The sequence below is a fragment of the Thunnus albacares genome, chromosome 20, assembly GCF_914725855.1.
Source record: "Thunnus albacares chromosome 20, fThuAlb1.1, whole genome shotgun sequence".
NCBI classification, from domain to species: Eukaryota; Metazoa; Chordata; class Actinopteri; order Scombriformes; family Scombridae; genus Thunnus; species Thunnus albacares.
The window spans coordinates 8,084,017-8,107,107 of record NC_058125.1 but is presented as its reverse complement, the minus strand read 5'-3'; the positions used below and the strand labels follow the sequence as shown (position 1 = coordinate 8,107,107).

The 23,091-nt window shown below is 38.7% G+C and overlaps 1 protein-coding gene across 2 annotated transcripts; it reads right to left on the bottom strand.

Annotated features, from left to right (window-relative positions):
* Positions 1-93: 93 nt before the first annotated feature.
* Positions 94-14,715, bottom strand: l3mbtl2 (L3MBTL histone methyl-lysine binding protein 2). Of its 2 annotated transcripts, XM_044338261.1 has the most exons (18): positions 14,610-14,715; positions 13,432-13,876; positions 13,201-13,315; positions 12,968-13,101; positions 6,890-6,962; positions 6,501-6,580; positions 5,739-5,856; positions 5,146-5,280; positions 4,810-4,898; positions 4,158-4,404; positions 2,925-2,995; positions 2,257-2,361; positions 1,972-2,119; positions 1,769-1,851; positions 1,367-1,601; positions 1,199-1,264; positions 930-1,094; positions 94-848 (listed from the first exon to the last, which is right to left on the bottom strand). In XM_044338261.1, exons 2-18 carry the CDS (start codon positions 13,780-13,782, stop codon positions 634-636), a joined length of 2,430 nt encoding a protein of 809 aa, XP_044194196.1. In that variant the 5' UTR covers positions 13,783-13,876; positions 14,610-14,715; the 3' UTR covers positions 94-633. The 2 variants fall into 2 exon arrangements, with proteins under 2 accessions (XP_044194196.1, XP_044194197.1); XM_044338262.1 differs by lacking the exons at positions 12,968-13,101; positions 13,201-13,315; positions 13,432-13,876; positions 14,610-14,715 and adding an exon at positions 9,192-9,609.
* Between the last annotated feature and the right edge of the window lie 8,376 nt (positions 14,716-23,091).

The following is a 23,091-nucleotide window of genomic DNA, read 5'->3' as shown; positions in this document are numbered from 1 at the left end:
AAAATGATAATCCTTGGCTTCATGCTAGTAATCCTTAACCACTACACAACTGCACAATGTACTGAAATCACTGAATTTCAAGTCCCAACAGCATTAAATCAGTCACAGTATTTTTTATGAGTGCATATTTACAAAAGACACATCTGGATATAAAACAGGAAAAATAAATCTTTACAACAAACATTTGTCTGCCATGTCATTAAATCTCGATGAAGAAACACTCAAGACATTTTAAGCCACATTTAACAGATTTGTTCGACTTAATTATACACAGTTCAACTCAACTAAACAAGTCAAAAGCAATCACATCTGCACAAATGACATTAGTCTGTTGAGGAACTTAATTAGAAAAGGAGGTAGCTTCAAAACTGGCTATAGTGTATCTTGTGAACCATATGCGTTCATGATTTTAGGGTATATAAAGTAATTAAACCACCAGACTTTAAAAGGTGCACTGGCTCTCTCTTGATGTTGCTTAATATGTTCCAGCCTGCTTTTGATTGTCTTATTTTGGTCTTTTTCAGTGTTTCCTTTCGGTCCCTTCATTGCCACATAGACTTCACATTACTCCATCATGGAGTCATCCCAGTTTCTTTACTTCTCCTCTTCATTCTTTGAACAGACATACTTGTGTCATGTCTCCAATCCTTCAGCCTCTCCTGTCGTGTCCTGCTCGGTATTGCTATCCAACATTTCATCCATGGCACTGTCATCTCCTCGGCTTCCCTCCTTCCCTACCTTCTCTTGCTTGATCTTAGCCAGAGAGACTTGTCGAGGGTTATCTGGAGGACCATTCGGGATCTCCATCTCCATCTCTACCTCCTCCACTTTCACCTGCACTGCAAAGACTGAAGAGACAGAATTCAGTCAGCAAATGAACATGTCAACATACAAGTGAACAGCATGTTGTACAAGTTTTGTCCACTTACTCTCCTGTTCCTCTGGCTCATTTTTGAGCTGGATGAGGGGCACCTCTGGTTGAGGCCTGAGGCCTACCAGCCCTGGAGGACTGTTACTACCAATGACCTTAGGGTGCTGACCATCATCTTTGTTTTGGTCATGAGAGAGAAGTCTCTTCTTTGCATTCTTCTTCTCTTAATGAAGCAAAACAAGTGAAGGAATATTTTTAACAATCAGAAAACACTAAATTTGATGTGGCAAAACACAAACTCCATGTAGATTTCTAGTCAAAACTTACTCTTTTTCCCGTACATATGTGGCTTGCATGTCTTGTTCCGTGCTGTCTGGTTTTCGGTTGCATCAACTTGAACACAGCAAAATACCCATCAGTTTGATACACAGTCAAAAACATTGACACTCACTTTTCATAGCAGTAGGCGGTATTTCTATTAAATTAGCTGCTTACCGAGTCCAGGGGGCGACTGGAGCTGGTAGCCTGCAAGCTCGCACCAGCCAACAGGGTAGATGTCTGGGGACTGGTAGTCGACCCACTGGTCAAACTCATCCTCCCAGCCGTCAAAGTGGATAAGCAGCAGTCGACCCACGCAGCGTTTCACTGTGGCCACACACACCAGGCGCGGCTCCATGAGGTCCACTGCCTCCAGCTTCAAATTGGGGGAGAAGTTATGACCTGGGTAGTCCTGAAGAAAATCACACACTGCATGTTCATGTGCTGTTTGATAAAGTTTGTACAAAATTTAAGTTAAGAATTTACACCCCTAATATCTGGACATAAACATTTACTCATATGTTCAAGTTGATTTCAAATGCTGCACTATATTTGGTTCCTTTTAGGTTTCTGTCTTACAGTGTTGAACAGGTGTACTGGTGCAGGTTTAGCTTTGGTCTCCTTCAGGTATTTGTCCCAGGAGAAGGTCTTGGCGTCATAACCTGCCAGGTAAACATCAGTAAGTATTTTCATTGACAGTATACTGTGAGTGTGAGCTGAATTAGAGACTGAATAAAGCAGAGTGTGTGACAAATACATCACACAGGCATGTTTATATTTACCTTGAGGTACCGTGAGAGGGATCTTGCTCTTTTTACAGAAGTTTATGGGTAGGATGGCATGAGAGGAGGCATGGTAACAAAACCAGTCAGAGCCGTTGTTGGATATGGTGCCATCGATACCAACCATTAAATAGCCATCTAACAGCACCTGTGAGGTGTGAAAGGTGACAGAGTGAGAGACATAGAAGAAACAGAGAGAGAGAAAAAAAAAACAATGTAAGAAGTAGTGTGTTAAGACTGGATCCAACTAGGGGATTTTTACATGACCTGCCATGTCCTCTTTACCTTGTGCACAGTGGCCACACAGATGGTCCCCATATTTAGTGGGTCGATGGCCTCCAGCTTCATTCCTTCCTCAAAGAACCCCCCCTCCATGTAGACGATCCTGGGCTGTAGATCACACAGTGGTGGTCAAGAGTCATGCTAAAGCAGTGTAGTGGTTTTATTTTTGCAGAATACTGGCTATGATCATATAACATAGTGAAGAGACAATAAAAAACTAAATAAAATCACAGAGACTAGTATTTGTGATTTTGAAACAGAGCCAAAGTATAGCGTTGAGAATGTTTCTATTGTTTCTCTATCTGTTGTTTCTATTTCTTTTAACATACACATTTAGTTCTTGGCTAAACTAACAAGAGTTACATGCTAATATAATGTTTACTGGTTACTCATTTAACCACATCACAATCGTTTTAAACTTACCAAACCATTGGCTTTTGGTGTTTAGATTGAAGCACATATAAACTTAATATCATCACTGCTAAGGAATCTCAATACAAGTGTGTTAAAAGACAAACTGCAGTGCTATCAAGTGTGGATAAATGCTAGTAGCTCAACCAATGTCTTTTATTACTTTAGTAAAAATAAAAGTTACAATATAAAGCAGCTGTCTACTTTTGTGAATTGAATTCATTTGATAACTTGTCTCTTAGGCATTAACATTTCCTTACCTTTTTAAAGAGCTGGAACGGACTGTCAGAGTTACCCTTAAAACCACCGGCAGCAGATTCCGCACTGCTTACTATAACAAAAAGGCAAAACCTTCATTTTTATTGGCATATAAAAAATACTTAAAAGTTAAAAGCTTTAGTTCAGACATGTGCAAAATGAATCCAGTCAATTCCAAGTATTCCTGTACCTGAGGGAAGAAACTAACTTTTTCATCCACAAGCCAAAGCAAATGGCAGATAACAAATAGCACAGATCTAGTTTCAACTATTTTAATCACTGCTTGTGATTTTTAGAATACTTTAACCACATATAATACCTGTCAAGGTAGGAGGGAGATTGGACAGCGTGAACACAATTGACCTAAATAAACCAGCGTGTTTGGTGATTTTTTTTGTCCTCCTTCTATTTCTTCTTTAAAACAAAACCTTTAACCCAACCAGCTGGTCTGGACTGTACAGAGGCCCCTGGGGGTCATTTGATGTCTGGCATGGGAATCTGTGTGATCGTGTTTGCTAAACCAAGCGAACAGATGAAACTCCGGCTTCTGGGAAAGGCATCTGCCATTCAGTATAAATAAAGACAAGGAATTATTATTTACAACTGGTGTTAAAAATAATGAAAAAATGGTAATATCCCATATGCTGTACTCAAGAGACTGAAAACAAGCGAGTTTCAGCATGTTAGCCATTGTACAATTCCTTTATTTAATACGTCAAAACACATCCACTGGCTTGTACTTTATCACATAGAAATTATGCATTAACAATCAAATAGGACCTGCAGTGTCTAATTTATACACAACTATGAGTGGTTGTTCCCATTTAATCAATCCGTTCACAGATTTCCACATCAATATTTTTTTCTACTAAATGTTCTGTAGGTCTGACACTATTCTTTTCTTCTTCACTACAGCTTTGGGTCCTAAATTGTAACCAGTAGAGGTCTAGTCACCGCCCTCCCCCAGTGTTTAACACTGACTGATCAGCTGGTTTGTACTCTTCCCCACATCAGCGTGAATTCCCTTTATGTATTTTAATTGTTATACAATATTCAGTTAGTTTCTAAGACACTGAACATGAACTGCAACATCCCTGGTTCAACAAGGGACCTTTGTTGCATCTCTTTCTACCTAATTTCCTGTCATCTCTACTTTCCACTACCAAATAAAGACAAAAATGCTCCAAAAAGGTCTTCAATAAAACTAAAAACAAAAAACTAAATCCTATACTTACCAGGTGCTTTAATGTCATGACCCACTTTGCTGGACCAGCCAATTGGGTGCAGGAGGGGACTCGCCATGTGGCACCAGAAATCAGAGATGACATTCTCAGGGGAGTCACTTTGGTCTAGATACACCAGCCGCAGACGGCCACCAATAATGGAGTCTATGATGGCCACGCGGGTCCGGCTCACATATTTGGGGTCCACCACCTCCACACGCATGCCTATTCTGAAAGAGTGCTTCATGTTCTCTGCCAACTACGAAGAGGACAGAAGGGGGGCGGCACCAGGACACAGATGTTGAATTTGTGATGAATTAAGTCAGTAAAATTAAGCCATTCATCATATTGAATGCTTCACATGTACAGCTCTGCTTAGCATTTATCAGCTGTTCTTAAGTATATTCTAAAAAACAAACACTCACCAAAAACTTATACTGTATATTTTTCTACTTCAGAAGCTCAGATAGCCAAAACTTCTAACTTCTAAAAATCTTTTTTAAAAAATTGACATTACATAGCAATGAGAAACTGATAGAAATAGTTTTCTTCTGTTTTGAACCAGCTTTGAACCTGATATAAAGAGATTCAAAGAAGAGCTCAGAAATGTAGAAGAGGAGAGAATGAGACTGTCATCTTTATTAAACTTCATCAGCAGGTTTACCTTCAGGTAGAAGTCAACAGGTAGCGTGTGGGCGCCCACCAACTTTTTCATCAGATACTCCTTCCAGTCTGGGATGTTCTGATTCACATCTACAAACACACAATTTGTCAAATTAAAAAATATCCTTTTGCTAATATATCTGATCACAACATATTTCAATTGATCATATTTACTTTCTTATTGCCATATTCTGCTGACCCCTTTGAGAAACCATTATCGTTTAACCCTGAATTGATTTTAATAACTTTTTTACCCCTTTATCTGAATGCGATCGTGGTCATGCGGTTCTGCATTTGCGTGGCAGTGCGGGTCAGGTGTGTGTGTGTGAATCCTCACCTTGTGGAGGCACCAGCAGCTTGCTCGTCATGGCGCACCATCCAATCGGGTTCAGCTCTCCTGAAACGAGGCTACACCAGAAATCACGGCTGCTGTCATGCTCGAAGCCTTCATACCTCAACAGGGCTTTGTATCCTGGAGACGAGGAAGAGGAGGAGGGAAAGACTTAAGTTACTGTTGATGCTACTGTTTTGCCAAAATGTGCTTTTTGTTTAAGATCAGATATTGGGTTACAGAACTGGATTATGAAGCAGTTTCGTCTGATGAAGAGTTACCTGCACTTTTAATTAACATAACATTGGTTATCTATTGAAAGCCTTTACCACAGCTTATTCAAATGTGATCTGAAAAAGATTAGTGTGCAGGTACTCCTTGTATCCAGTATTGGTTTTACCCAACTAACATTTTTATATCATGTTATGATTATTTGAGCGTCTAGGAGATGCTAGCAGTGCTTTAGCCCTTTAGTCTTAACATGTATTAAGAATAAGAAAATAAATGTGACAACTAGAAAACTTCCATGATCATGATGCAGACGGTTCAATGGAGTAACAGCCTGCTAAAACAAACACTGACAGACCAGATGTACACACCTGCGACCTGGATGACAGTAGCGATCCAGTAAACTTTACTGGGTAGGACAGCGTTAGTATTCAGGACCTCCACCTTCATTCCTACTGCGATGTCATCCCACTGGGCACACAGGGGAGCCTATAGAGTGAGGAGGTCAGATGTTTTCTTACAGATCATTAGTGTGAGGTGCTTTCATGTGCTCCACATTCGGATATTTTCTAAAAGTTATTGCCAGCAACACTCATAGCTGATTTCTAGTGTTAAACTGTTTCGTTTGCACATAATGTTCCTTTGCGTAAATATCAGGTGTTGCCATTTCCACCTTCAGTATGATGGATGTTCTTCAAACTACAGCTACATAACAGCATATAAATCTTAATTTTCATTGTCACATCTAAGTGTTCAGTTTGCTTCTTAATTAACATGACAATCAAACTGTTTTCTTTAACTACTGACAAACTTGGGTCACCACACATTCATGAGCTGAAGCCACTATCCAGCCAGAAATAACACTGTGGGGAAAATAACTAACAACTTTTTACAGTTAAAGATACTCTGCTATTCTGGTTGGTATGGTTGGACATGTGACACTGTGTGTGAAACAATATGAGCCACTACTCTATTTAATGTCATCACACTGAGCATGTTGCGCCTGTGATGTGTGCAAGCATGAACGTTTACATAAGCCCACATAATGATCCTTCCACAAACATTAGTTTACCAACGTTTGTCATCTGTGAGTGAAAAACTGTTTCTTATCACACATCGCAGAGAGGACTCACATGTCTGAAGCAGGAGACAGATGCAGCCAGAGATGTTTCCTTATCCAAGTATTCGCCCCACTCAAAACCCACAGCAGATGCTACAGAAGAGAGGAGTCACACAGCTACAGTTAAAGTCTGTGTATGAACACTGTACACAGTTTCTATAGTTACCAGAGAGGAAGCAATATCTTAAAAATGTGTGTGAGAAGCACTTTGTAACTTTGAGTTTTGATGGTGATAAATGTTGAGACAAATTTAATATGACATCAACTTTTGTAATGAAATAAAGTGATTTTGATCGTGTGTGTATGTGTGTGTGTGTGTGTGTGTGTGTGTGTGTGTGTGTGTGTGTGTGTGTCTGTGTGTGTGTGTGTCTGTGTCTGTGTGTGTGTGGTCAGTGGCCTCACCATCTAGTCCTACTGGAGCTGGAGGGGCTTTGTGCACCTTGTTCGCTACTGTGCCTTTTTTTGAGGGTCTTCCCTGAAGAGAGAGGAGCACAAAGAAAAGACTTAATACAACAAGCAAGTTGAAGCACAACTAGACATCTATTTTGCTCATAAATGTTGGCAACAGGAATGAGTCATTATAACATTAAGTGCTGTCAAAGGTGAAAACATTTTGGGAGTTTGACAAAATTGAAATGTAATGAGAGACGTGGCACCCAAATCACCTGTCTGCAGTAGATAGCTCTCTACATGCAAATGCTTTGATATAAAGTTGATGCAGTAGTCACAGGTAGGTCACAGCATTGTTGTTAAAGTGAAAATGAGTACCAGTGGCAGCAATAAAACTGGTAAAACAGATTGAACATTTGACAAAAATCAAACTCTTGGACTAATGTCATCACCAGGAAACATCTCTTCATACAAAACTATAGAAAGAAACATCTGACAAATACAGTTTTTTTTTCCTTTATTGAATATATGGCAGTTTTCAGTTTTTCCAGTAAGACTTCCAGTCTTAATATATATATAATATACAAAACACATACACACAGGAATTACAGCTACAGTTACAACGTTGGCTGCAACTAATAATTGTTTTCATTATTGATTAATCTGCTTATCGCTGATTGTATCAATTAAAAGGACGTGTTCACAATTTTTCAAGTCTGTCTCAAAACAACAGTCAGGTGCCCATATGAACACTGACTTGGTGTAATCATTCCTCCTGTTCATACTGACCATTAGAAGATCTCTTTCAAACATGCTTACGATGTAAGTGATGGGCAACAAAATCCACTGTCCTTGTTTTGAACTATCTGAAGATAATATGAGGCTTCACTTGTCTGAGTTAGTCTTCAGTCTTTTTAGTACAAAATTCCCTCTTTGTATCTCTATGGTCAGTGATTTCCTGTTCAGCTGCAGAGGAAGTATAGTAATAAAAAGAGGGAATTTGGCACTAAAAAGAACATAACTGTGAAAGATATCGACTTGATTTGACTAATTTGGATGACTGAAGCATCATATACATTTCAAATAAACTTCCAAGTACATTTTGCACAGAAGGAGGACTGTGGATTTTGTCCCCCATCCCTTACATTGAGAGTGCATTATGAAGGGATCTCCTAATGGTCAATATAAACAGATGGAATGATTACGCCAAGAAAAACATGTGTCAATGTTTATTTGGCCATCTGATTGTTGTTTAAGGTCAGACTTGTGAACCTATCCTTTAATATCATATTGGTCTGTAAAATGTCCAAATATGGCAAAAATTGCCCATCAAATCTTCTCAGAGTCAAAGTTTATGTTTTCAAATTGCTTGTTTTATACGTCCAACAGTCCAAAACTCAAAGGCATCCAGTTTAGGATCATAAAAGCCAAAAGCCAAAAACCAGCAAATAGTCATATTTCAGAAGTCGGAACCAAGGATGATGATAAACAATTAATTAATCCTAAAAAAAAAAACAATTAATTTTCCGTCTACCAATTAAAGTGATTAATCATTTCAGCTCAAGTTTGAACACTCCTTAGTTTTTGCACTATTTAGGCTACAAATGATCTACTTAACTTACAAAGTTCATAAAAGTTCAAATAAATATTAAGGAAAAAAAGGAGGGAACCATAATCTTAATATGCTGCCCTGATCTGATCACATATTGATCTTGTTTCAGCAGGTTCAGTTAAAGACTCCCTCCATACATGTATTAAGACATATATACATACTCTTCTTGGAACAGTAATATGTGTCTGGTGGTTTTTCCACAAAAAAAGTATAATTACCACTTTAGATCAAATGACATTTACTTTTTATCCATTAAAAATTCCAGACTTTATAAATATGCAAATATATTAATCACAGCAGCTTTCCTGCTGGACACAGCATGTCTCCTGCTTCACTGTCTGTTCTCAGTGTTTGTGCACTGGAGGCTTCAAGTTTCCACATCACACTTGTGTAAATTGAATATTGGACCATAACTGGCTCCAAACTAGTTGTGATGTCACAAATCCTGCTCGTAGGCCCACCCCTTAAAATACATTTTTCAGTGAACACAGATTAACTTTCCACTTTCATCAGATTAATGTGAAAACGTCCATCTAATGTCACACTCTGTACATACATCATCCTGCACAGTGAAGCTCAAACATCCAATTGAGGGAACAAGAGGATCAACACATTTCTGCCTAATTCGGGGTATTTTTTTTGAGTTGCCATGTAGGTCACGTCTTCAGGTATCGAAGTGCTGTCTTTACCACCCTGACTTACCAGTGGATCCAGGTAAATGACCGACGATGTGGGGTCACCTGTGTGTCTGAACAGGGTGGGGACGGCGGTGGTCTTAAGATGCCGGGCCTGTCGGGTCGGCTGGTCCGGGCTGCTGTAGTAGTCGTCGGGCTGAAAATGCTTCTGGCAGACGAACAGCTTGTTGAGGGTGTGGAGCGGCGTGTTTACATCCATGTTCAGTGCAAACAGCCACTGCCTCAGTCTCTCCGGGTCCCCGAGTGGGAGCCGGTGAAAGACGAGGTTCGGACGTTTTAAGTTGCAGCATGTTTCAACGCAGCACTTGTGAACCATTTCAGCTGTTTTAATGCAAAACCAGTGGAAATGTCCCTCAAATTAAAGCGTGAGAGGAGCCTCTTAGGTCGGAGCGCCTTATATCTTTTCTACCCGCATTCCACGAAGACCCGCCCCTACTCTGCCTCTGATTGGCTCTGATCCTTATATTCTTACCCTAACCCAGCCAATCTCACTCCTCGTACGTAAACCTAACCAATCCAATCAACGAAAGCAGCGAGTACTAGCCAATCAGATGCAGAGGAGGGCGGGTCTTCGTGGATTGCGGGTGGGGAAAAAAAGTAAGGCGGTCGGACCGAAGATTTCAAGCACGGCGCGGTCAGCCTCTTCTTCTCTTTCTGCAATGGTGGCAGCTTTTTGTCAGACACTGCCAATATATGGGCATAATTATACATTATTTAAACACAATTAAACGCCCAAAGTATAAAATACATTTAAGACACTCAGCAGCAACGTCCTTTTGTGTACTTAGTAGAAAGAAATTCCGGTGATCAACCGTATTTGGTGACCCATCAGTGCCCTGCAGTGCAGGAGATGAGACCCGTGCTCAGATCCCTCACTTAGGTAAAAGTATCTGATATATTAAATACATTTACAAAGTACATAATTAATACTGATGTGCACAAGTAGCATGCTAATATATCGGTCACAGCCCGATTTTCTGCAAAATTAGTACTTTTACTTTAGTACTTTAAGTAAATTTAGCTGGTAATACGTTCATACTTTTACTTAAGTATGATCTTAATGCAGGATTTTTACTTATAATGAGGTATTTTTACATAGTAGTATAGATACTTTTACCTTAATAAAGCATCTGACTACTTCTTCCAACACTGCAGGTCATAAAATCTGACGGGTCACCAAATATGGTGTAACACCGGAAAAAAAATTCCCCAAGATACATTTCATGTAAGGTTGTGTTTTGGGTAAATCTGTAAATTTAAGTTTCAAGTTTCTTTCTTGTTAAATCTCATTACACAAGTATAAGTGAGTAAAAACACTTGCTCCTCGACAATGCAGTAAGGAAAAAAAAAAAGAAATATTTAAAATAGTAAGACCTATGGTAATAGATAAGAGTATAAGCAACAAGACAAGTATAAAACATGAGTGCATGTGTGTATCTAAAGTGTAGTGTGTGTAAAAGTCTATATAATGATGTACAAGACATCTAAGGATTGTCCATTTGATGGAACAGTGCAGCTATAAAATATTAGGAATCTTGGGTTTGAAAATCACTTGGTGGTAAATATCATCTTGCTAAAACTTGAGCTGCAGATAGACAGAAAACCAATCAGCAACTACTTCGATAATCAATAGTTTAAATCATTTTTCAAGTAAAAAGATTGTGAGGATTTGCTGCCTTTCTTCATGTCATGTGATTAGGACAAAAGAAACAATGTGATTGACCTTGGGCTTTAGTTGATTGTGATGGTATTTTCACTATTTTCTGACATTTTATAGACCTAACTATTAATTCATTAATTGCAAAAATAATAGACAGATTAATCAATTATGAAAATAATTGTTAGGTGCAGGCCTAAGACTTTATGAGTCCCTAGTATGAGTCCAAAAACACAAGATCCTACAATTCCCATAATGCAGCTCATCAGTGTTTTTCATTAGACCCTCCCCATCTGGTCATCCTCATTTCAATCTCAACATCCCTCACTTGGTAACTCAGGCTTTGTCTTGTTAATTTAAAATTTAAGATAAAATTTAGATAACTCTGATGACATCACAACTTTGGAAACCTCCCTCCAGACCCACTGAAGACATTATACGAGTTTTCACAGGCTGCATACTACTCTTCATGATGAGCAAACTGAACTTGATGTGTAAAAATCGCTGGAGTGCCACATTTAAGGGTGAAGAATTCATCACTACACACAGACCTGTAAAAATCTTAAAACCTATCACACTGAAACAATGTGGATAGATTAATGGCGTCTGATAATCCCTCTTTTTTTTAAAACAATTGATTAAGCAACAATCCCAAAAAAACGAAACCGCAAGAATATTTTAATACTGATTCTTTTTAGCACTGAAACAAGAAGTTAAAGCCACATCCCCTTAAAGCCTTAATAATAATCCTTTCACACTGTTTCACATTTCTCCTTTTTGTCTACTGTATGTGCTCTCACCTGTGTAGCAAGAAAATGCTGTGCTGACTTAGATTGCTTTAAAAACTCAAGCCTCGGCGTGCAGCTAAAACATCAATATGAAGCAGGTGGAAAAGCTTTTGTTGTACTGATATAGGTCCAAAATACACTGTCATTTCATCAGATACATATTATAGATTTGCTGATGGAGTCTGTGAAAGGAAGAGTGGGTTAAGGCCGCTTACAAAAGCAAAGGTCTCAAGCACTCCAAGCTGGCTGCATAGAAGTTCTGCCTGATATAAGAGGGATGCAGAGGCTTTGTGGCAGACTCGACAATCTACCCTATGAGAGAAACATGAACAGAAGTGGCAGTGGTGCTAGTAGTAAAGAGTCTGTGGCTCAGGAGGATGAGCAGGAGATGGAGACTAGTCAAGTCAATTTTATTTGTATAGCGCCTAATCACAACAGAAGTTATCTAAGAACTAAAGAACAGCTGGATGAAGACCAGCAATGAGAGGTAGCAGGAACAAAAACCTGCCACTTCCCATCACTAACATAATGTCTACACAGGCTGCATAGCGAAAGCAGCATTTTAGCTGAGCAGCAGCACCCAATACGCTACCACTGTGGTTACATGTGTACAAAATAGACTTGAAGCGTACACTTCGGGTCGCAGTTTCATGTGTGTATAGCATGACTGAAATGTGAGCTACTACATTGACTGTAGACAGTTGTGTTGATTAAGAGAGGCATATCTGCACCATAAGGCACGCGTAAATGGACAAGCGACAAGGCTTCAGTGATCCCCAACTGATGACATCATTGTTGGTCTACAAGCAATAGTGGAGGTACAACAGGAAGTAAAAGTTGTGTTATATATGTTGTTATATGAGATTTTCACAAGTTATAGAACTAGAAAACAATACTACCTCTGCATTACTAACACTTATAATTAACTTACTGTCTGATACAACAGTAACATGATTGGCAGGCAGAGCTGACAAAAAGACACCCTACAGACATTTTTGTCAGAAAACCTCTTGTCACATACTGAGTAAGGTTACCAGTGCATCAAACTCCCAATAAGTTAGTCTAATTTCTTAATTAAGTGATTCAATGAACAACTGCCGCATTAGTGCTACCCAGTGGTCAGCAGTACAAGACTGTGATTGTACTGGCCAGCTCTCTGTGTGTAACTGAACAAATAAATGAAGCAGTATGTTGTTGTAAAAACAGGCACATTTTCCTGATATGAAAATACAGTTTAACATTGTGAAGTGTAATATATAAAATGATAAAAGCTTTTTGAGAGAAAAATATTTTCTACTTTAGAAAAATACCCATGCGAGCAGCAACACTCTTTCTCACCTGCAGACGTGCCAGTATGGAGGACTTCTTGGAATTGGATGAATAGGAGCGTGAGCAGGATGTACTGCAGAAACGCTTGGTCTTCGAAAAGAAGCTGCTACTACTGCCGGTGGTGCCACACATCTCACACACCACTGTAAAAAAAAAAAAAAAAAAAAAAGAAATTAGAATTTTTTTTTCAAAGAATCCATTTTTTGCTCTCAAAACATGTTCTCTCATCTGCTGATTTGCACCTCGTTCTTCTTTGGGGTTTCCCGACAGCTTCACCCCTTCTCCCGGTAGATGTTCTTCGTCACCTCCTGCATCCATATCATCAAACTGTAAGGGCGCCATTTCATTGTATTCTGCCTGTGAAGGGTAAAAATCAAAGAGTTAAACTCTCAGACAGACTCGATTTTGATTTTTTAAAGGCCTCTCTTTCTCTCTATAGAGACTGTTCCTGATCTACAACAATAACTACTCACAGAAATGTTACGCTCTCTTGGCTCAGCTGCAATACCCCGGCGTTGTATAGCAGGCAGGCAGTTAGTACAACCATCCCCATTGCAGGAGGAGCAGTGAGGACGGACAAACACTGTGGGAGCGGCTCCCGGCCTCAGCTTCAGAGTCCCTGTGGGTGGTTTGGGCTCAAAGTACTCCTTGCCAAAGTGCTCGCTGCAGAGGTGGGAGTTGGGTGTGGCGAGCCACTGGCTGCGGGTGCGCTGGACCTGCTTCTCCCATTTGTGAAACTCCTCAGGGTCTTTGGGGAATCTAAACAACGTCACACCATCTTCAGCAGTTTTGCCACATCCATAGGCCACACAGTGGTACGGCATCCTGTCTTCCACAGAGTGCCACCGAGTCTGAAGCAAGATCTACACCCCAAACATCCTCTCTTCTTTTAAACAGTAAGGTGTTGTTCTATGAGCTCTGCAGAGGGAAGTGGTGATTGTATGTTACAAACTGCAGACAATTTTCTAATTGTGCTACAGAAAATACACTTATACTACAGGTAGGTAAGCTCAATTTCTAGACACAAGGGATGAAAAACAGTTGGTAAACAGGGACAGACACAGGTAGAGCAGAATGACAGGTGATATAATATCTATGCTGCTTCTTGGTCTGAATGCTTACAGTTAAATGATACAGTCAGATTAAATTGAGAAAAATTAACAATATATAGGCCTCTATCTGCACAGCCAGTGTATTCATATCAGAAAAAATAGTTTCTCTAAATGTTCTCATGTATAAACATTATACTACAATATATTGTTTTATTATTCATACTCAATTGATTAGTTAAAATGTTAATATGTGCTGTTGTCAGTTATATTAAGCCCTAAACACACAGACCTCTACCTCTACAAACCAGAAATATTTGGAAAGTGAGCACAGAGTAAACCCAAAAAGCACAGTAATATACAACTTACATTGATTTTTGCTGTTATACCAACTGTTGAGTAAATTGTTACAGCTAACCGGTTTATCACCAAGTCAAAACATAAACACAAACGTGGCTAACTCACATGCTATCGTTACTTACAGTATATTACAACCTAACTGCTAATGCTGCTAATGGCACGTATCCAACTCTATGACAGCAGTTCGCTTATTAATAGTTTAATTTACTATTTACAGAGGATAATAATATTTAGATACTCACTGAAGTATTTCAACAACTACAAAGCTACTTGGTTAAGTTGTTCAGCTGTTTCTTCTTGGTTCCCCGGTACAGTATCGTGGTCACCTACCTTGAACGTCATAGCGGTTACTTCTTTCGCACGGAATTATGGGAGTTGGAGTTTTAGCAGACTTGGAAAGGGATCACCAGTCAGTCATCCCATCCTCTTGATCAAAATAATTACATTTACAGGTTTAAGAGCGTTAAAATGTTTTCTACAACTTAGCCACTAATGAATAAAGTAGAATTTAGCAATAATAGTACCAATTGTAGTTTTATTGGTGTAGAGCAGTGGTTCCCAACCTTTTTGGCCTGTGACCCCTTAAAATAAGGCGAAGTCTACTTGGGAACCCTTGTCACACATTGCAGTGTCTACTAGTTAAGTTACCGATTATTGTCTTAAGTCATCAGTTAATTGTTTTGACAACAAAATGTCAGAAAATAATATCCCTTAAAGTTCTCCACAGTCCAAAGTTTTGTCTGTCTAACAGTCCAAAGCCCAAAGATTAAGTGTTCGACAAAGAAAAGTAATAAATCACATTTGAGAAGCTGAAATTGGCTTATTTTTTTCATTTTTGCTTAAAAAAAGGCTAAAACAATTGCTCAGTTATCAAATTAGTTGCTAATTAATCTTCTGTCAATCGACTAATCAACTAATCGACTAACCTTGTAGCTCTAGAAACAGGACTTATTTTGTTTTATTTGAATAACTTTTAGAGGCCTGAGGAGATAAAACACATCAATCCACAAGAAATAAAGCAAAAATTTGAAGTCCAAAATATGTTGGGTTTTTTTCTGTCCTATTCTGTTTTATCATCTCACAACCCCTTTGGTTAATCCAGCGATACCTTATGGGGGTCCTGACCCCCAGTTTGGGAACCACTTGTCTAGTAAAATAAGCCTACTTCCTTTTGAACCTCCAGTAATCTTTAGTTTTGTATCTGCAAAATTATAATTTTTTAACCACATTATCATATTTAAAGAAGCTCATACATTTATTCATGCGCTTATTTGTGTGCTTATACATTATACCATTATACCATTGTGAGTAAAAACAGAAAGTGGTTAAACCCAGTATAACCTCAAGTAAATCCCAACCTGACCACTGACTGAAAAAGAGAAAGGTACTGATTAGGTGTGAACCCAACAGGAAATAAGAATATTCACTTATTCAAGAAGTCCTAGGGCCTATTTTCATGTGCGTACATAGAATTTGGGGAGGGTTTGGGCCTGACATATAAACATTACAATATCACATATTACTTTCAACATTAAAATTACAATTAATACAAAGATTACAATGACACAGTAATTATAATCTGCATTTATCTCCCTTAAAGTCCCCCTCCACTCAAAACTGCATTTTTTTTCTTGTTCCATCAGTTGAATGTTTGAGCTTCACTGGGCAAAATGATTTGCTGTTTTCACATTAATCTGTTGAAAAGGTTTCTCTGTGCTCTAACACATCTTAAATCTGATTCTAAGACATGTACTTACAATTATGAGTTGAGACATAACAACAGGTTTGGAGGCCATTGAGGTCCAGTATGCAACTTACACAAGTATGATGTGGAAACCTGAAGTCTCCAGTACACTGAGGATTTTCAGTGAAGTAGGAGACATATTGTATCAAGCAGTTTAACTTTTGAAATGAAAAATATTTGCATGTTCATAGATTCACAAGTTTTTTTTCAGCGAGTAAAAATTCTCAATTGTGAATCTGAAATATACCTGTAATTCTACAACCATCCCAGCGGCTCTGTGAGGTTGTACATAAGCTTAGCAGTGATTTTGAGCAAAATCACAATTCATCATGAGGCAGACATGAATTTATGTACCAAAATTTATGGCAATCTGTCCAATAGTTGTCAAGACATTTCAGTCAGAACCATAAATGTCAACATTTAGAGGAAACTTCAGGGGATGGTTCTGGGAGGAACCTCAAATATCTGAACAAAATGTGATGGCAATGGTATTTCGGTCTGGACCAAAGTGGTGACCAATAGACAACTGCAACTGCCATCCCAAAACTGCTTACATAGCTAAAAACGATATGGCCCTTTAAAACACACTGCAATCCAAAAGTGCTTTCCTGATTTTATCTAATCAACCAAGGAACTATAAGATAAATAGGCCATAACAGTTAGATAGGAATGTATGCCACCACACAAACGAACCCAACCGTAGCAATATATTTGTGATATATGCAACATTTCCAAGTCAAAACATTACAAATAATATCACCAAATTTATTTAATTTATTCTACATTACCATCAATACAGATCTCAACACATTTCACAGATAACAATTACAGAGGACAGTTCATATATCACTACAGGTCAATATTCACATACACATAAAAACAGAATACTACATGCATAAACACATGCACATATGTACACAACACACGCACAGGTAATGCACTGCTAATGCAAGTAATGTGATTTACTTCCATTTGCAAGAGTAATATATTGAGCACTAAACAGCCAGTATGAGTGTATGAATGGAGTCATATTAGCACAGACCAGAGCTGGACAGGGGCTCTGGAAAATGTCAGGGGCTATAGATAATAATTATATTCTTTCAGTACACCATTTAGGGTCACATAGGTGTTTACATCCTTTACTTATCTTATTCAAGGTGAGTAAAATTGTGCTATCTCAGATGAAAATCATTGTTAGACATATCAAACTGTGTCAAGAAGCACCTATTAAAATTCAGCCTACAGCTATATCACTTATCTGTTACCCTGTTAACTGTCTCATTGCTTTTGGATTGAATATCAGCCAAATTGTTGAAAACAACATGCAAACATAAAGCACCTTTGAATATTAGTAGCTTCACCTTGGAATATTTCTCCTGAAAATCACAAACCAGTTGTCTGTCGGTTATTTTGGTGAGCATTAAAGCATGTGAAAGGAAGCAAACTTCAATTACTGAAAATAACAACATATTCTGAGCAACATAATCCAAAACTATTAATGATGAGTGAGAGCTTGCATCTTTATTTGAAATATTATTTTTGAAAAAGTGGAATTGTCAAATATGTTCTGAAATAAACATCTAATTTTCAATAAACATTTCCAACTTGATTACTTCAGCCTCTAAATAATATTCAGCCACTACATGTCAGTGATAGTCCAAGTCTTGCCTCAATCTTCTGGTTAATTGTTTCTTCTGTGATTAAGTTAGGTATTGGTAGTAATGGTGCATTACTGCCACCCACTGTTCTGAAGTAATCTAATGTATGTCTTCATCAACACATTCCTTAAAGCACGGGTTCATCATTCTTCAAGTCTGTCTTAAAAGAATATGCAGGTGTCCAAATGAAACAGGTTTTTCTTGTCATAATCATTCCTCCTGTTCATACTGGCCATTAGAAGATCCCTTCATAATGCATGTAAGTGATGGGGGCCAAGATCCACAAGCTTCCTTCTGTACAAAAATGTATTTAAAGGTTTATCTGGAGCTAATATGAAGCTTCAGTCATCCAAATGAGTCAAATCAAGTAGATATCGCTCAATGTTACAGTCTTTTTAGAGAAAAAGTCCCTCTTTTTGTTACTATACTTCCATCGTACCTCAACAGGGAAACACTGTCCAAGGAAACACAGGGAAGGAATTTGATGCTGAAAAGACTGCAAATGTGTCAGATATCCACTTGATATGACTAACTCATATAAGCTTCACATCAACTTTTAAATACATTTTTGCACAAAATGACTATATGGACACACTGTGGATTTACTTATATTGAAAGCACATTTGAAGGGGATCTTTTAATAGCCAGTCTTAACAGAAGGAATGATTACAGCAAGGAAAACCTCTTTCAGCCTCCATATGGGCACCTGACTGTTGTTTTAAGACAGACTTGAAAAATTGTGAACCTATCTTTTAAGTTTTGTCTTTATCTTGTTTCTTTTTTTTCTGTAATGATAGAGGCCTTAAAAAAGGCCGTGCATGATCGAGACCCTGGCATGTAAAGTTTTAGGCAAAGTAACTGACACATGATTAAGATGCAACAAAGTATTATTTTATTTTCAGATCCTGTACAAACAAGACGTGTACAAAAAGTGGGCAAGGCTGATCTCTCACAGAGTTGGGGGCAGAGTAGATTTTTGCCCAGGAGCCCCCCAGTGGTTTAATCCAACCCTGGTCCCGGTAATGTGACTGGGGATGGTACCAACACTGCCAGGGTTTGATTCCCTGTATGATGTATGCTCTTTTGGGCCTTTCCACAAGTGTCATGATTCGTTACTATGGTTATTAAAGGATCATGCAGGTTTCATGAAGCCAAAATAGGAACATAATGTTTTGTTATGCAGGGGAATCCCATTTATTGACATAAATAAAGGAAGTCAATGAATTCAACACCTTCGATATTAAAACAGCACACAGTGCCTGCAGCAAAGCGGGAACAAAACAGTCTGTAGATTTCTGTTAGAGAAAAGTAAATTGACTTCTGACTGTAATCTGTTTGGGACCTTTTTTTCCAGGTGGATTTTTGAATAGGATCTTTGTGGCCTTGAGATCATGTACTGGTGATAATTAATACATTTGCAAAAATCTTTTTGTGATCAATTTTTCATTGGAATTTAGAGTAAAGATACAGGGATGTGGTTATAAACTCAATTCACAGAGGAGAGAAATTAAGCGTACATTTTCCTATTGCATTACAAAAGTCCCAAGAGATATAACAGAACAAACAAACAAACAAAAAAGAAAGACTGAGTTGTCACTCTCCCCTGGGTCAGTACAAACAGAGAAAAAATAAACAAATAGACATGAAATAGACATAGATGGGTGGGTGGGGGGTTGGGGGCACAGAGAGGAAAACAAACTATCAGCCATATCAAAACCCTATCTTGCCCGCCCTCCCTAACTCTGTCCCTCACCCCTCCCCTTCTTAACTACCCTCCAGCCTCACACCCCCCCAACCCTACCCCAAGGACCCCATGGATGAACAGAATAAGTTTATAATAAGGACTTAAGAGTATTGATGATATGATTCCGGCATGTAACATCGTTCGATTTTGCATGATGCATATCAGCCACCCAGCGTTCCATGTTGGATATATCAATAAAGTCTAATAACCACTTCTGTACAGACGGAGAGTGAGGAGGCTTCCATCTGCAGGCTATGAGTCTTTTTGCAGCTGTGAGGCCGGACAACCAGAGGCGTCTCTGTCTGATAGAAAGATCTAGGTTAGATCTGTCATTAAGTAAGAGGACAGATGGTGAGTATGGGATTGGTTTGGACAATATGGTGGACAACATGCAGCAAACCTTCTTCCAGAAGTCTGCAACCCCCTGCACATTCCCATACCATGTGAAGAAAGGTGCCCAAAGTGTTATGAGTGCATAAACAGCAGTTAGGTGATGGTAAGGCTTTCATTTTATGTAATGTGCGAGGAGTATAGTATGTTGGATGAATAAAATTAAAGTGAATAACTTGGTGGTTAGGGTTTCTGGAGGATAGAAGAGTATTGTGCCAAATAAGTTGCCAATTCAGATTGCTGCCATTAGATGACAGGCCCCTCTTCCACACATGGATAATGGAAAGAGGTTTAGAAGAAGCCTTTGCCAGGAGAGCATAAGTGCTAGAGACTAGACCACTGGGTTTGGTCAATGCTGTGTGAAATGGATGAATACCCAATGGGCCATCCCAAGGTACACCATAGGTGCACATTACTGTGCGCAGTTGTAGATAGAAAAAAACCCAACGATCCAGGTAAATTCAAGTGCTTAAATTAAAGTGCTTTTGAATGTCTTGGAATGAGCGGAGACCCACCACCCCAAACATATCATAAAGAGTGAGTACACAATTATTACTCCACTGGGGGAATAATATTGGGAGATCAGTTTTTACCTCTGTGAGCACTTTCTTGTAATTAATTGACACAGTGTTTATAACTGAGGGGTGGATAGAGACCCTCAATTATTTAAGGCTCTGAACCACTGGGATGTTTAATGGGGTAGCTGAATGTCTGGTAGAGTCGTTCAGGGGAAATAGTGTAGATTTTCCCTGGTTGATTTTCTATTCAGAGATCTAGCTGAAATATGTAGGAAGTGGGGAAGAGATTGGGGGACATTCTGAATAAAGAGCAGTATATCATCTGCATAGAGAGATATGTGGTGTTTGGTGTTGTGAACAATAATAGGGTCATGATTGCCAGACAGCCTGGGCCACAGGTTCAAGAGGTGAGAGAGGGCAGCCTTGGCAAGAGCTACGTGAGACTGGGAAAATTTTGGAACAAGTGTTACCTGTCAACACCATAGCTGTTGGGTTGGTATACAGTAATTGAACCATTGCTTAAAAGGATTTCCAAAACCCATGCAGTGTAATACAGCCCATAAGAAGTGCCACTCGAGGCGGTCAAATGCCTTCTCCACATCTGGAGACAGAATAGCATTTGATGTTTCAGCAGTATGTGAAGTTTCCATAACATGGAGAAGGCAACATATATTGTCTGAGACAAGATGATTTTTGATGAAACTCGTACCAGAGAGGTCATAAATGTTTCCAGTCGAGAAGCTGGTATTTTGGTGTAAAGTATCATATCTAAGTTCAAAATTGATGAAGTAGCCTGAACAGATAGATGGGTCCTTGCCCTTTTTTAGAATAAGAGAGATAAGAGCCTTGTTATTGTTATTAGATAAAGATCCTTTTTTGATTGCAGAATGAATCATTTCAAGAATATGAAGGCCCACCTAAGGCCAAAAAGACAAGTAGAGGTCAGGCGGCAGACTATGTAGACCTGGTGACTTCCCTTTGTTCATGTTACCAAGGGCTTTATAGAGTTCACACAGCATTATAGATGCATCTAATTCAAGGTGGGCTTCTGGGTGAAGTTGTGTTAGCTGTAGAGAGGTCAGAAAGGCATTGCAACATTGTTCATTGTAACTTATCTCTCACATATACAAAGCAGAGTAGAATATGCGAAAACTGTTATTGATATCCACTAGGTTCGTACACATATCATCTATGGGGGATTTGACTGAAGTTATATTTGCTATTTGTTCATTAGATTTAAGTTTAGAGGCAAGTAGATGGCTTGGCTATGCACTATGGAGGTAATGATTTTGTCTAGTCCTGTGGATGAGGAAATCTAGATTGTAACACTGACTCCCTAGGCTGTGCACACACACAGATTTGCAAAAGTTAAAATTTTTTTCACAAAACCTACAATCTGTTAAATTATGGGAGCATTTTTTCCCATTGTAAGGATTTTGTACTCCTAATTGTGACAATTTCCATTGAATTCACCTTCAAAAAGTGCTGCCACCTCCATTAAAGATGATAGATTTGGTGTGGTAAAGAAAAAATAAATTCTTTTGTGTTATTGCTCGTTTTCTCTAATAATGACCACATGCAGTGAATGATTTTATCCTCCAAATGTGCCATTTCATAACTTATATGAATACAACATACATCCCCAGAAGGCCTGAATCAGGCAGGTTTTAACAAGGACAATCTCTACACATAGTGTGCATAAGTTCTTTCCTCTTCATCGAGCATCTCTAGCTCCCACTCTTTCACACTGCTGACAGCAAGCACATTAGCTTTCATCTTTTACAAACTGCTTCTGCAGTTTGGCCAGTCATTAGGGATACTAAGTGGATACACAAAACTTTATTCTCACAAAACCTTTTTTCTAAGTTGTAGTACAGCAGCTGAAATTTTAAAACATAAAATCATGTCGAACTGCAGGGAAACATGTCAGCAATGCTCAAGACAAAGATGTTTTCATGTATTGGTGTAGTCATTAAAAATGACATTTTTGTTTGAAATATTCAACTCATATAACCATGATACTACTTAAAATTATTTCTGGACCAAGCAAAAAAGGATGTTAAACACTGTCATACAATATGAATATTTCAATTTAATTTAAAACCACTTATGGAGGTTATTTGGGAAACACTGAACACTGAAGGTTGATAGTTTAAGATTAACCAGTGTGAATAAGACGGAATCAATAGCTGCGCAGCAGTTATATCTACTGTAAACTGAGCAGCTCTTGTGCTGCAGTTTGGAGTTAAATACATGAGAAAATGTTGGCTTCTCAGCCAACAGATCATTGCTCTGCAGTAAGAAATTTACAAGTCTGTGGGATGATTTTGAACATTTGCCTTGAATTGCCAAATTGAATGTGTTCCAAAAGAGCAAAAATCAAGGGTGACACTCGAGCAGCACGGTAGGCTTAATAAATACCCAATAACAAGTAATTGAGGAAAGACCAAAGAAGGTTTTGGTCCATGAAGGGAAGAATATTTTTGATGGAAGGCTCATGAATGAGAAGACTAGAGCCAAACATGCCAACACAAGAACATGCTGAGAAAATGGCTTTATTCTGCCCTACATGATAGAGATTTTAGACCATTTACCACCATTTTATGAGAAAGCAAACAAAGAAGAAAGAAAAGGGATGGGGTCCTCTCTAAAATCATGAGCAGCCAAACA

Coding starts and splice junctions, on each gene's coding strand:
- l3mbtl2 (XM_044338261.1), bottom strand. CDS start 13,782: ATGCCGTACCACTGTGTGGCCTATGGATGTGGCAAAACTGCTGAAGAT. Junction 6,581..6,889: donor AGCTCCAGTAGGACTAGATG/GTGAGGCCACTG, acceptor TCTCTTCTGTAG/CATCTGCTGTGGGTTTTGAG. Junction 4,899..5,145: donor GCTGCTGGTGCCTCCACAAG/GTGAGGATTCAC, acceptor GTGTGTTTGTAG/ATGTGAATCAGAACATCCCA.